Here is a 13,770-nt window from a genome sequence, read left to right on the forward strand (position 1 = left end):
CTCCTTGAGGGGGGGGTACTGTTGTGAAATTGGATTCTGGGCTCCCCCGGTGGCCACTTGTGGAATTGAACTTGTGTGCATCATCCCCTCTGTTCACCTGCTCCTATCAGGATGTGGGAGTCGCTATATAACCTTGCTCCTCTGTCAGTTTCTTGCCGGTCAACAATGTAATCAGAAGCCTTCTGTGCTTGTTCCTGCTACTAGACAACTCCCAGCTAAGTTGGACTTTTGTCCTTGTGTGTTTTTGCATTTTGTTCCTGTTCACAGCTGCTGTTTCGTTACTGTGTCTGGAAAGCTCTTGTGATCGGAAATTGCCACTCTGGTGTTATGAGTTAATGCTAGAGTCTTAAAGGAATTTCTGGATGGTGTTTTGATAGGGTTTTCTGCTGACCATGAAAGTGTCCTTTCTGTCTTCCTGCTATCTAGAAAGCGGACCTCGATTTTGCTAAACCTATTTTCATACTACGTTTGTCATTTCATCTAAAATCACAGCCAATATATGTGGGGGCCTCTGTCTGCCTTTTGGGAAAATTTCTCTAGAGGTGAGCCAGGACTGTCTTTTCCTCTGCTAGGATTAGGTAGTTCTCCGGCTGGCGCTGGGCATCTAGGGTTAAAAAACGTAGGCATGCTACCCGGCCACTTCTAGTTGTGCGGCAGGTTTAGTTCATGGTCAGTATAGTTTCCATCTTCCAAGAGCTAGTTCTCATATATGCTGGGCTATGTTCTCTCGCCATTGAGAATCATGACAACAACCACACCAAGTCCCCAACGCGAAGTCGGGGACCCACACAGCGACGGCGGTTGGCAAAGAGCTGAGCCTTCTCTTGTGACAACTTCAAATTGTCCACCACATGATTCCAAATCTGATGCAACCTATCCACCACAACATCCACTCCAGGACAGTCAGAAGGCTCCACCTGACCCGAGGAAAAGCGAGGATGAAACCCCGAATTACAAAAAAAAGGAGAAACCAAAGTAGCAGAACTAGCCCGATTATTAAGGGCAAACTCGGCCAACGGTAAAAAAGTAACCCAGTCGTCCTGGTCAGCAGAAACAAAACATCTTAAATAAGTCTCCAAGGTCTGATTAGTTCGCTCGGTTTGGCCATTCGTCTGAGGATGGAAGGCCGACGAAAAAGACAATTCAATGCCCAACTTAGCACAAAAGGTCCGCCAAAATCTAGACACAAACTGGGATCCTCTGTCAGAAACAATGTTCTCAGGAATCCCGTGCAAACGAACCACATTTTGAAAAAACAGTGGAACCAACTCGGAGGAGGAAGGCAACTTAGGCAAGGGCACCAAATGGACCATCTTAGAAAAACGATCACACACCACCCAGATGACAGACATTCTCTGAGAGACAGGGAGATCTGAAATAAAATCCATGGAAATGTGCATCCAAGGCCTCTTCGGGACAGGCAAAGGTAACAGTAAACCACTGGCACGAGAACAGCAAGGCTTCGCCCGAGCACATATTCCACAAGACTGCACAAAGGAACGCACATCCCGCGACAAGGAAGGCCACCAAAAAGACCTGGCCACCAAGTCTCTGGTACCAAATATTCCAGGATGGCCCGCCAACACCGAAGAATGAACCTCGGAGATGACTCTGTTGGTCCATCTATCCGGGACAAACAGTCTCTCCGGTGGACAGCGGTCAGGTCTATCCGCCTGAAACTCTTGCAGCACACGTCGCAAATCTGGGGAGATGGCAGACAAAATCACCCCTTCTCTAAGGATACCAGCCGGCTCTGAATCTCCAGGAGAGTCAGGCACAAAACTCCTAGAAAGAGCATCAGCTTTCACATTCTTCGAACCCGGCAGGTACGAGACCATGAAATCAAAACGAGAGAAAAACAAGGACCAACGAGCCAGTCTGGGATTCAGCCGCTTGGCCGACTCGAGATAAATCAAATTCTTGTGGTCAGTCAAGACCACCACACGATGTTTAGCTCCCTCGAGCCAATGTCGCCACTCCTCAAATGCCCACTTCATAGCCAACAGCTCCCGATTACCGACATCATAATTCCGCTCGGCAGGCAAAAACTTTCTTGAAAAGAAAGCACATGGCTTCATCACAGAGCCATCGGGGCTTCTCTGCGACAAAACAGCCCCTGCTCCAATCTCGGAAGCATCAACCTCCACCTGGAAGGGAAGTGAGACATCTGGCTGACATAAGACCGGAGCCGAAGAAAACCGACGCTTCAGCTCCCGAAAGGCCTCCACAGCCGCAGAAGACCAATTAGTCACATCAGAACCCTTCTTGGTCAAATCCGTCAAAGGCTTAACAACGCCAGAAAAATTAGCTATGAAGCGACGGTAAAAATTAGCAAAACCCAAGAACTTCTGAAGACTCTTAACAGATGTAGGCTGCGTCCAGTCATGAATAGCCTGAACCTTGACTGGGTCCATCTCAATAGTAGAAGGAGAAAAAATGAAACCCAAAAAAGAAATCTTCTGGACTCCAAAAAGACATTTTGAGCCCTTCACAAATAAAGCATTGTCACATAGGACCTGAAAGACCATCCTGACCTGCTTAACATGAGACTCCCAATCGTCCGAAAAAAACAGAATATCATCCAGATACACAATCATAAACTTATCCAGATATTCACGGAAGATATCATGCATAAAGGACTGAAAGATTGAAGGAGCATTAGAAAGTCCAAAAGGCATCACCAAGTACTCAAAATGGCCTTCAGGCGTATTAAATGCAGTTTTCCATTCATCACCCTGTTTTATACGCACAAGGTTATACGCACCACGAAGATCTATCTTGGTGAACCAACTAGACCCCCTAATGCGAGCAAACAAATCAGTTAACAATGGCAAAGGATACTGAAATTTGACCGTGATTTTATTCAAAAGGCGATATCAATACAGGGTCTCAGGGAACCATCCTTTTTAGCCACAAAAAAAAATCCTGCACCAAGAGGGGATGAGGATGGGCGAATATGTCCCTTCTCTAAAGACTCCTTTATATAACTCCGCATGGCAGCATGCTCCGGCACAGATAAATTGAAAAGTCGTCCCTTAGGAAACTTACTACCAGGAATCAAATTTATAACACAATCACAGTCCCTATGAGGAGGTAGAGAATTGAGTTTGGGCTCCTCAAATACATCCTGGTAGTCTGACAAAAACGTAGGGACTTCAGAAGGAGTGGACGAAGCAATTGACACCACAGGAGCATCACCATTAGTGTTGAGCGATACCGTCCGATACTTGAAAGTATCGGTATCGGAAAGTATCGGCCGATACCGGCAAAGTATCGGATCCAATCCGATACCGATACCCGATACCAATACAAGTCAATGGGACTCAAGTATCGGACGGTATTCCTGATGGTTCCCAGGGTCTGAAGGAGAGGAAACTCTCCTTCAGGCCCTGGGAACCATATTAATGTGTAAAATAAAGAATTAAAATAAAAAATATTGCTATACTCACCTGTCCGACGCAGCCGGGACCTCAGCGAGGGAACCGGCAGCGTTGTTTGTTTAAAATTCGCGCTTTTACTTGGTTACGTGAAGTCCCGGCTTGTGATTGGTCAGGGCGGCCATGTTGCCGGGACGCGGACCAATCACAGCAAGCCGTGACGAAATTACGTCACGGCTTGCTGTGATTGGTCCGCGTCCCGGCAACATGGCCGCCATTAACCAATCACAAGCTGTGACGTCACGGGAGGCTGGACACGCGCGTATTTTAAAAAGCGCGCGTGTCCAGCCTCCAGTGACGTCCCGGCTTGTGATTGGTTAATGGCGGCCATGTTGCCGGGACGTCACTGGAGGCTGGACACGCGCGCTTTTCAAAATACGCGCATGTCCAGCCTCCCGTGACGTCCCGGCTTGTGATTGGTTAATGGCGGCCATGTTGCCGGGACGTCACTGGAGGCTGGACACGCGCGCTTTTCAAAATACGCGCATGTCCAGCCTCCCGTGACGTCACGGCTTGTGATTGGTTAATGGCGGCCATGTTGCCGGGACGCGGACCAATCACAGCAAGCCGTGACGTAATTTTGTCACGGCTTGCTGTGATTGGTCCGCGTCCCGGCAACATGGCCGCCCTGACCAATCACAAGCCGGGACTTCACGTAACCAAGTAAAAGCGCGAAATTTAAACAAACAACGCTGCCGGTTCCCTCGCTGAGGTCCCGGCTGCGTCGGACAGGTGAGTATAGCGATATTTTTTATTTTAATTCTCTTTTTTACACATTATTACATTAATGTTGTTGCGATACCCGATACCCGATACCACAAAAGTATCGGATCTCGGTATCGGAAATTCCGATACAGCAAGTATCGGCCGATACCCGATACTTGCAGTATCGGAATGCTCAACACTAATCACCATGAATTCCCTGACAACCCCAACTTGACACCGACATAGCTTTCCAATCCAGGACTGGATTATGAGTCTGCAACCATGGTAGACCCAACACGACGACATCATGCAAGTTATGCAGTACAAGAAAGCGAATCACCTCCCGATGAACAGGAGTCATGCACATGGTCACTTGTGTCCAGTACTGAGGTCTATTCGTAGCCAATGGTGTAGAATCAATTCCCCTTAGTGGAATAGGGAATTTTAAAGGCTCCAAATCAAAACCACAGCGCCTGGCAAATGACCAATCCATAAGACTCAGGGCGGCACCTGAATCTACAAAAGCATTAACCGGGTAAGATGACAGGGAACAAATCAGGGTAACAGACAAAATGAACTTAGGCTGTAAAGTACCAATGGTGACAGATTTATCAACCTTTTTTTTGCGCTTAGAGCATGCTGAGATAACATGAGCTGAGTCACCACAGTAAAAGCACAACCCATTTTGCCGTCTATAATTTTGCCATTCACTTCTGGTCAGAATTCTGTCACATTGCATAGATTCAGGTGTCTGTTCAGAAGACACCGCCAAATGGTGCACAGGTTTGCGCTCCCGCAAACGCCGATCAATCTGAATGGCCAGAGTCATTGACTCATTCAGACCTGCAGGCGTAGGGAACCCCACCATGACATTCTTAATGGCTTCAGAAAGACCTTCTCTGAAATTTGCAGCCAGGGCACACTCATTCCACTGAGTAAGCACCGACCATTTCCGAAATTTCTGGCAGTACACCTCTGCTTCATCTTGCCCCTGCGAGAGGGCCAATAACGTTTTTTTCAGCCTGGTTCTCAAGATTAGGTTCCTCATAGAGCAATCCAAGGGCTAGAAAAAACGCATCTACACTAAGCAATGCAGGATCCCCTGGCGCCAATGCGAAGGCCCAATCTTGGGGGTCACCACGCAAAAAGGAAATGATAATCTTAACTTGCTGAACGGCATCACCAGAGGAACGAGGTTTCAAAGAAAGAAACAACTTACAATTGTTCCTAAAATTCAGGAACCTAGATCTATCTCCAGAAAACAACTCCGGAATAGGTATTCTAGGCTCTGACATAGGACTGTGAACAACAAAATCCTGAATACTTTGAACCCTAGCAGCAAGATGATCCAGACTGGAAGCCAAGCTCTGGACATCCATGTCAGCAGCTGAACTCAGAGCCACACCAAGATTAAGAGGAGGAGAGAAGCTAGCCACAGCAGCTAGACACACGGCAACAAAAAAAAAAAAAAAATTCTCAAGGCTTCTTTTCTCCTGCTTCTGCCATGCAATTAACACTTTACTGGCCGGCTGTACTGTTATGACCCCAAGTGGCGGAGGATCACAAATAGATCAGCAAGTGATTAAACTAAGGACGAGCTCTAGGGAGATGGTAACTGGACTGATCGCAAATCTGAACCTATCCAAAACAACTAGAGGTAGCCGGTGAACGTGCCTAAAAAATTCTTAGACGTCTCGAGCCAGCCTGAGGAACTAGCTACCCCTAAAGAGAAAGAAAGACCTCGCTTGCCTCCAGAGAAATAATCCCCAAAGATATAGAAGCCCCCAACAAATATTAACGGTGAAGTAAGAAGAAGGCACATACATAGGGATGAAATCAGATTCAGCAAAAGAGGCCCACTAGTACTAGAAAGCAGAAAATAGAGCAGGGGTCTATGCGATCAATAAAAAACCCTTACAAAATATCCATCCTGAGATTTCAAGAACCCACACACCAACTAACGGTGTGTGGGGAGAAACTCAGCCCACTAGAGCAACCAGCAAGCGATGGAATTACATTTTAGCAAGCTGGAACAGAAAACATGATAAACACTGCTGATCTAAAAATGAGCAAACAAAACTTAGCTTATCCTGGATGGACTGGGAGCAAGGTAGTCAGAAGGAATCTGAGTAGCACTGATTACATCGACAGCCGGCAACAAGTGAAAGTAAAACAGAGCTATATAGGAACCTCCCAGAGGATAATGAACCAGCTGATAGCCAGAGACCAGCAGGATAACAAACAAGGCCACCAGGGGGAGCCCAAAGCAAAAGGCACACCATACCACCAGTGACCACAAGAGGGAGCCCGAAAACAGAGTTCACAACACCAACCCTCTTTTACTCATTTATTATTGTAAAAATAAAAATCAAAAATCAAAGTTATACTCACCAATCCACCGGTAATCCATAATGCTGATGTCCTACGTCGATCCCCAACTCTGTTACATCTGATTGAACTGCTAAGCCGAGCATGAGAACACGCCTACGTAAGACCGGCAGTGGCATCATTAAGGTACCACCAGTCACACGCAGCCGCATTCTCACACTCAGCACTGTGTCATCTGATTGCCGGGCTGAGCGGTAACATTACTGATGTCACTGCTCAGTAATGCAACCAAATTCAGTAGTGTTGGGGATCGTCATAGGACATCAGCATTATAGATTATCGGCAGACAGGTGAGTAACTTTGATTTTTTATTTTTACATCAATAAATAAGTACAAGAGGGTTGGGGAGTGTTTTGTTCAAATAAAGCATTTTGATCTGAGTGTTTTTATTACTTTTTTACTTACTGGGTTAGTAATGGGGGTGTCTGATAGACTCTTCTCCATTACTAAGCCCTAGGCTTGACGTCAGCTCACAATAAAAAGCTGACATCAACCCCAAAATATTACCCCACTTGCCAATGCACCAGAGCAAGTGGGAAGAGCTGGACAAAGCGCCAGAATTGGCTCATCTAATAGATGTAGCTTTTCAGGGGCGCCTGTGGGATGCTATTTTTAGGCTGGGGATGGCCAATATCCATGACCCCTTACTAGTCTCAGAATACCAGCCCCCGATTGCCTGCTTTAACCTGTCTGGTTATCAAAAATGTTTTTTTTTTTATTATTTATTTAAATAATTTAATAAAACGGTGTGGGGACGCCTTTATTTTTGCTAACCAGCCAAGATAAAGCTGACAGCTGAGGGCTGCTGCCTGCAGCTGTAAGATTTCCTGGGCTAGTTATTAAGAAAATTAGGGACCGAAAAGTCTTTTTTCTTTATTTTTTAACATGATTCCCCTGCCAATCACAGCCATGCCAATACCTGACATGGCTGTGATGGGGCCGGATGTGCCCACACAGGAAAAGCTTGTTGATTGGCTGCGCTGCAGCCTTTCAAAAAGCTTTTTTCGGGCTGTCGAACACAAACAATAACACAGACCTCCTGAAAAAGTCCGTGTTTGGGGTTCGTGCACAGACCCCGAACTTTACCGTTTGGGTTCGCCCATTTCTACTCATATCTTAAAACTATATTACTGTAATCATGAAGCACCAGTAGTTCTATTAATGGTGAGCAGGTAATCCTGACTCTCCCAAAGCACCCTAGGGATGCCCGCCTTGGACTACTCCAAATTGCAATCAAAACTAAAAAAACGGAGCAAAAATGTCCACATCAACATATTTATAAAAATATTCAAATAAGTTTATTATAATCACCTTATTATATATAAATCACATAAATACAAAAGTAAAAAGTACAAAAATGTGCGTGCTGTCAGCACAAACATAAAGCAGGAGGCATTACAAGGAGAACATGACAGTGGCCAAGTCTAGAGGGGGAGCACAAAGATGTACCCCTCTGGTTGCAGCATTAATCCTTATTTATATGGCCATGACTATATATATCACACATTAGGTCCAATACTACCAAAATCACGGCCACCATATAAACAGTAACATAGTTAAGTACAATAGCTGCTTACCCATTGGTAGTCAGGGTTCGTACCTCCACCTCACTTGGCACCCCGGACGCGCGTTTCGCGTGGCTTATATCTTAAAACTAGTAGAAAGATGACTGAGCAGTATAAGAAGCAAAGAAACCAGAGCTTCACGCTATAACAATACTTAGAATAATAGAATACTTACCAGATGAGATTGAACTTGGAAATATGTCTAATTTGCTCTTTGATGACAAGACATATGGCTTCCTGGCACAGGTTATGTTGTACTTTAGAAAGAGCACCAAGGTCAAGAATAATGACTGCAGATTGCTCTTGAACCACTCCAAACACGGACTGACTGGAGCTGTTCAGCCAGTCTAGTCTTCGGTTGTAAAGTTCAGTGACGTCTGTAAGAGATTCGATTTTCTTTAAAATTTCTTCTTTTTTGGCTGTCAACTATAAAGGAACATATAGGAATTACATAGTTACTGACACACAGTGGTGGATTTATTAGTTTTTTTGTGTCATTAAACTCGGTAATACTTCAGTATAATGCAAATTTTATGGACACTGCAATTTCCAAATGTCTTATATTATATAGGTGGATTCAAATTGTGAAGTGCTTGTAAAAACAAGTAACGTTACATTTTACTAAACATTAATAATCCTCTCAAGAACTGTTTGCTGCCTAGGATCAGGGTTGCCAAATTGACTTATTTCTTCTGGACAGCTTATCAAGAAATCACAGACAACATTTTTTATGGACACATTGGAAAACCATAATAAATGATTATGATTATAAGTAGAGATGGGCAGACACCTAGATATTCGGGTCCGGCGAGTTCTCTCGGTGAAAAACTCTCACGATGCTAGTGGGGATCTCACCGAGGTCACTGCAATTCAGCCTGGCCAGGAATGGAGCCTTAGTGAGCCGAGGTAACCTCGATTACGTCACCGGCGGTCACTGAGGCTGCGCTCACAGCAGTTCATTCACAAGTGGTTCTCAATGTGTCGCATTTTGGCACCGTCCAGGTTGAAAACTATTTCTCCCCAGACATGGATTACGTCGTGGGACAGAACGATGGAGAGGTGAGGGATATTGTCGATTTTTATTTTATTACAGGAGAAGGAGGGCTTCGGTGGAATTAGGCGTTAGGTGAGTATAACAGTGTCTGCTTTTTTTAAATAAAAAAGTAAAACTGTGTTTAGTCTTATTTCTAATAAAGGACTTTATTCTTGCTGTGTTTTTATTTACCATATAACTATAGGATTAGTAATGGATAGTTGTCTCATAGACGCCTCTCCATTAGTAATCCGTGGGCTTGATGTCACCTGACAATACAAAAAAGGTGACATCAACCCCACAAATATTAACCCCACTTGCCACCTCTACAGGGCTAGTGAGAAGAGCCAGAATTGGCATATCTAATAGATGTGCCTTTTCTGGGCAGCTGGGGATGCTATTTTTAGGTTGAGGGCCAATATCCATGGCCCCTTACCAGCCTGAGATTTACCATCTCCAAGCTGTCTACTTTGGTAGACAAGGTTGGTTGTCAAAAATGGGGGGGACCCCAAGCTGTTTTTTTTTTAATTATTTATTTAAATAATTAAAAAAAACTGTGGGGATCCCTCTATTATTGATACCAGCCTTGCTGATGCTGCCAGCTGAGGGTTGCAGCCATTAGCTGTGAGTTTTGCCTGGCTGGTTATCAAAACTACAGGGGAACCCACGCCAGTTTTTTTAAGTTATTTATTTACAGCGCAGGAGCCATCTAATGAATACACCCATCAGCCGCCCTGCTCTCGCTGTTATTAGCGGCAGCAGTTGTCGGATGATGAGAGCAGTAGTCCCATCTGCTGACCCCAGTGACCGGAGGTAAACTTTATACCTCCGATCACATCTGAGCGATCACGCTGTCTCACGCTGTCTTTTTAAATCATCCAGCGAGGATGATTTAATTACCAATCAGAAGCGGTGTTTGCCGCACTTGCACATGACATCGCGACAAAACACCCGATGCTCGGACAGCCAAACCCGAACAGTAACACTGACTTCCTAATGAAGTCCGTGTTCGGTGTCCGTGCCCGAACATTAGGGAACATTAGGTGTTCAGTACGGACAATGTACTTTAATGCTTGGGTTCGCCCATCTCTAATTATAAGTTAAATATCTCCACAGCCCATAATTCTGATATCAAGACATCAGCTAAATTCACTGTAAAATGATAATTGCAGTCAAAATAATCTGTATAATTTTCTCCAGGCTAAGAAAAATCATGGACGCCTTAATTTTTTTTTTTTGCAGACAGTCTTGCATTTGCCCGACATTGCCATTTCCGTCTGTGGTTCTGCAGCACCCCAGAGTCCTGGTTGTTGCAGTACTGTGGCTCCGCCACTATGGGGAGCTGTGGTACGTCTGATTGCACTAAAGGAGTTTCTCTGACCAGGTACACTCACACCACACTTCACACTCCGGCCACCAGGGGGGGTGGTCCTATCTAGTAGGCCACTCCTCACAACTCTGGTAAAACTGGGGGTTGGACAGGAAGACAGAGAGAAGTAGCTGGGAAGAGCTAGTGAGAGGACCTGTCAGGGATGGGATCCTGGCAGATTCCTCAGAGCAGAACTAACCAGTAAACAACGGGAATACAGTAAAGGAGAAATACCAGAAGGGGTCCTGCTGTTAGACCGAGGCAACATCCTTCTGAGGCGCAAACAGTCGGTGGCCGGAACGCCGAGCAAGTAAGAGACTTTAAGTACATTGCAAACCACGGCCGGACAGCTAATTACAGGTTGGCTGTCTCACTTAACACCTAAGCAGACAACGGAGGCAGCTGTGGGAGAGGGGCGACTCTAGAGGCCCCGTCTCACATAGCGAGATCGCTAGCGAGATCGCTGCTGAGTCACAAGTTTTGTGACGCAACAGCGACCTCCATAGCGATCTCGCTATGTGTGACACGTACCAGCGATCAGGCCCCTGCTGCGAGATCGCTGGTCGTGTCGGAATGGCCTGGACCTTTTTTTGGTCGTTGAGGCCCCGCTGACATCGCTGAATTGGTGTGTGTGACACCGATCCAGCGATGTCTTCACTGGTAACCAGGGTAAACATCGGGTTACTAAGCGCAGGGCCGCGCTTAGTAACCCGATGTTTACCCTGGTTACCAAAAAAAACAAACAGTACATACTCGCCTTTCGGTGTCCAGGTCCCTTGCCGTCAGCTTCCTGCTCTGACTGAGCCGCCGTACAGTGAGAGCAGAGCGCAGCGGTGACGTCACTGCTGCTCTCACTTCTCACTGTACGGCCGGATCTCAGTCAGAGCAGGAAGCAGACGGCAAGGGACCTGGACACCGAAAGGCGAGTATGTACTGTTTGTTTTTTTTGGTAACCAGGGTAAACATCGGGTTACTAAGCGCGGCCCTGCGCTTAGTAACCCGATGTTTACCCTGGTTACCCGGGTGCTGCAGGGGGACTTCGGCATCGTTGAAGACAGTTTCAACGATGCCGAAGTCGTTCCCCTTGGTCGCTGGAGAGAGCGGTCTGTGTGACAGCTCCCCAGCGACCACACAGCGACTTACCAACGATCACGGCCAGGTCGTATCGCTGGTCGTGATCGTTGGTAAATCGCTTAGTGAGACGGGGCCTTAGGGTCCCGGAAGAACTCCAGGCCTACCCCGTCATACGGGTGCGTCCTACCATACCATCTGGAGGACGGAGAAAGAACAGTAGAGACAGAAAGAAACAGTTGTGAGGACTATCCCGGGAGCTCAGCAGGGAAGAACTACAACACACAGCGCTAGAAGGTAGATACTGATTCCCACCTGTAAGGAGGAACTCCTGATGTGTCGTTGGACCGGCCGGTCTCTGAAAACCCAGTTAACAGCGCTCTGGACTGAGGTCTCCAACATCTTCAGTAAAGAGGTAAAGAGACTGCAACCTGGTGTCTTCATTATTTACCGCGACCTGCACCGTTACAACACCGCTTATTGCACCGGACGTCCCCCACTGACAGACAGGGCCACGGACCGGGTCTAGCCACCGTGACAACCCCAGGACTGAAACTCAGAGGCCCGGCTCCGGGTATCCCCTCGGCCCTGCGGTGGTGTGGGGACGCTCCAACTTGGCGTCACGAACAGGATTTACTTAAGCCTGAAGAATCAGGTCATGTGTGCCTTGGAACTGTGATTTATCGTGCTTGGACTGTACTTTATTGAGAGAACTGTGTGCTACTGCTTGCCGCGGAAAGTTACCGCCAAAATTCGCCATTGCCGCGCGCGGAGGGAGGAGCCTTAGCTACGTGGGCGGGATCAGCCAAAAGAAGCGCGGAACGGAAAGCGCGGTGAGACGCCAATCCCGGAAGAGGAACTCCGACCTCCAGCAGGTTAGTGGGAGGAAGGGACGGCCATGTCCGAGTCGGGAGGAGAGGAGGTGGCGGTCGCAGCCGCGGACGCAGGGGCAGCTCCGGTCCCCGCAGCGGCCGAAGCCGCGGCCCTAATACCACCACTGGCTGCCGCAGAACCCGCTGCCCCCATCAGCCAGTCGGACACTGCCGCTAATGCGAAAGCCATAATGCCCTTCTCCATGCCCTACCTGCCCGGAGCGGCCTGGCTCCCACGATATTCTGGGGAGGCGCATACGTTCACTGACTTTAAAGAAGGGCTCTGCAGCCTGCTCGAGTTCTATCCCCTAACCGAGCCCCAGAAGGTCCATATGATAACTGGCCAACTCTTTGGGGCGGCTCTGAGAGAAGTGAAATCCTGGCCCGCTGAGGATAAAGGAACTGCACAACAGATTTTTGCCAAGCTTAAAGCCACCTTTGATACTCGCACTGCCACAGAGATTAAACTGACTTTCTATGGATGCAAACAGAGGTCGCAGGATAGCTTACGGGACTATGCCCTTGATCTCCAGGAAGCGATGCGGGCCATTAAGCAGAGTGACCCCGGCAGCATGCAGGATGAGGATAAAATCCTGAAGGAGCGGTTCATTGAGGGGCTCCTGTGCAGTCACCAGCGGGGCCAATTGCACTTCCTGGCCATGCAAAATCCAGACTTGACTTTTGCGCAGTTTAAAGATAAAGCTATCCAGGCATTGCAGGAGCGACAGCCCAGCCGCGCAGTACCACCCAGGCGCCCCGCTCTCACCTACCACCAGGAGGTGGCATCGGATACCCCAGTTGCCGCGGAGGCCGACGCCCAGAGCTTCGAGGACGACTCCCCTGCAGGACTCCGTCTCCAGATGCAAGAGCTAACCAAGAGCGTTGCTGCCCTGGCCCAGACGGTGCAGTCCCTGCAGGAGGCCCCCAAAGAGAAGATCCAGTTGGCTTCCAGCCCGGAGGATGTCCCTTGGATGCGACGGAGGAGGACTCCGCCGACCAGGAGCCGGCCCGACGATCGCTTCCACCAGGATGGACGACCCATCTGCCGCCGCTGTCACCAGGTGGGCCATCTTGCAAGGTACTGTCCTTTAAACGAGCAACCCCTGGGGCAAAGGGCCAACCCCCAGGAGTAGGACGGTCAGGCCCGCAGCATTGGAGAACCAAGTATATTGGAGGACGACCAGTTCTCCCTGTAGTGATTGATGGAATCCCCTTGAATGCTTTGCTGGACACCGGTTCTCAGGTGACGACTATACCTCACGTGCTCTACAAACGGTATTGGGAGGACGCTGATATTACTCGTGGCCCTGACGATGATTTCACCATAATC

The 13,770-nt window shown here is 47.8% G+C and overlaps 1 protein-coding gene across 2 annotated transcripts in view; it reads right to left on the bottom strand.

Annotated features, from left to right (window-relative positions):
- VWA3B (von Willebrand factor A domain containing 3B) overlaps window positions 1-13,770 on the bottom strand; it is a 353,597-nt gene that overhangs the window by 322,333 nt on the left and 17,494 nt on the right. For both annotated transcript variants that reach the window (XM_077296867.1, XM_077296866.1), the window contains exon 4: window positions 8,271-8,521. In XM_077296867.1, the coding sequence (XP_077152982.1) occupies window positions 8,271-8,521 (251 nt within the window). The remainder of the gene's footprint in view (window positions 1-8,270; window positions 8,522-13,770) is intronic.

Source organism: Ranitomeya variabilis, chromosome 3 (genome assembly GCF_051348905.1).
Source record: "Ranitomeya variabilis isolate aRanVar5 chromosome 3, aRanVar5.hap1, whole genome shotgun sequence".
Classification (NCBI taxonomy): domain Eukaryota; kingdom Metazoa; phylum Chordata; class Amphibia; order Anura; family Dendrobatidae; genus Ranitomeya; species Ranitomeya variabilis.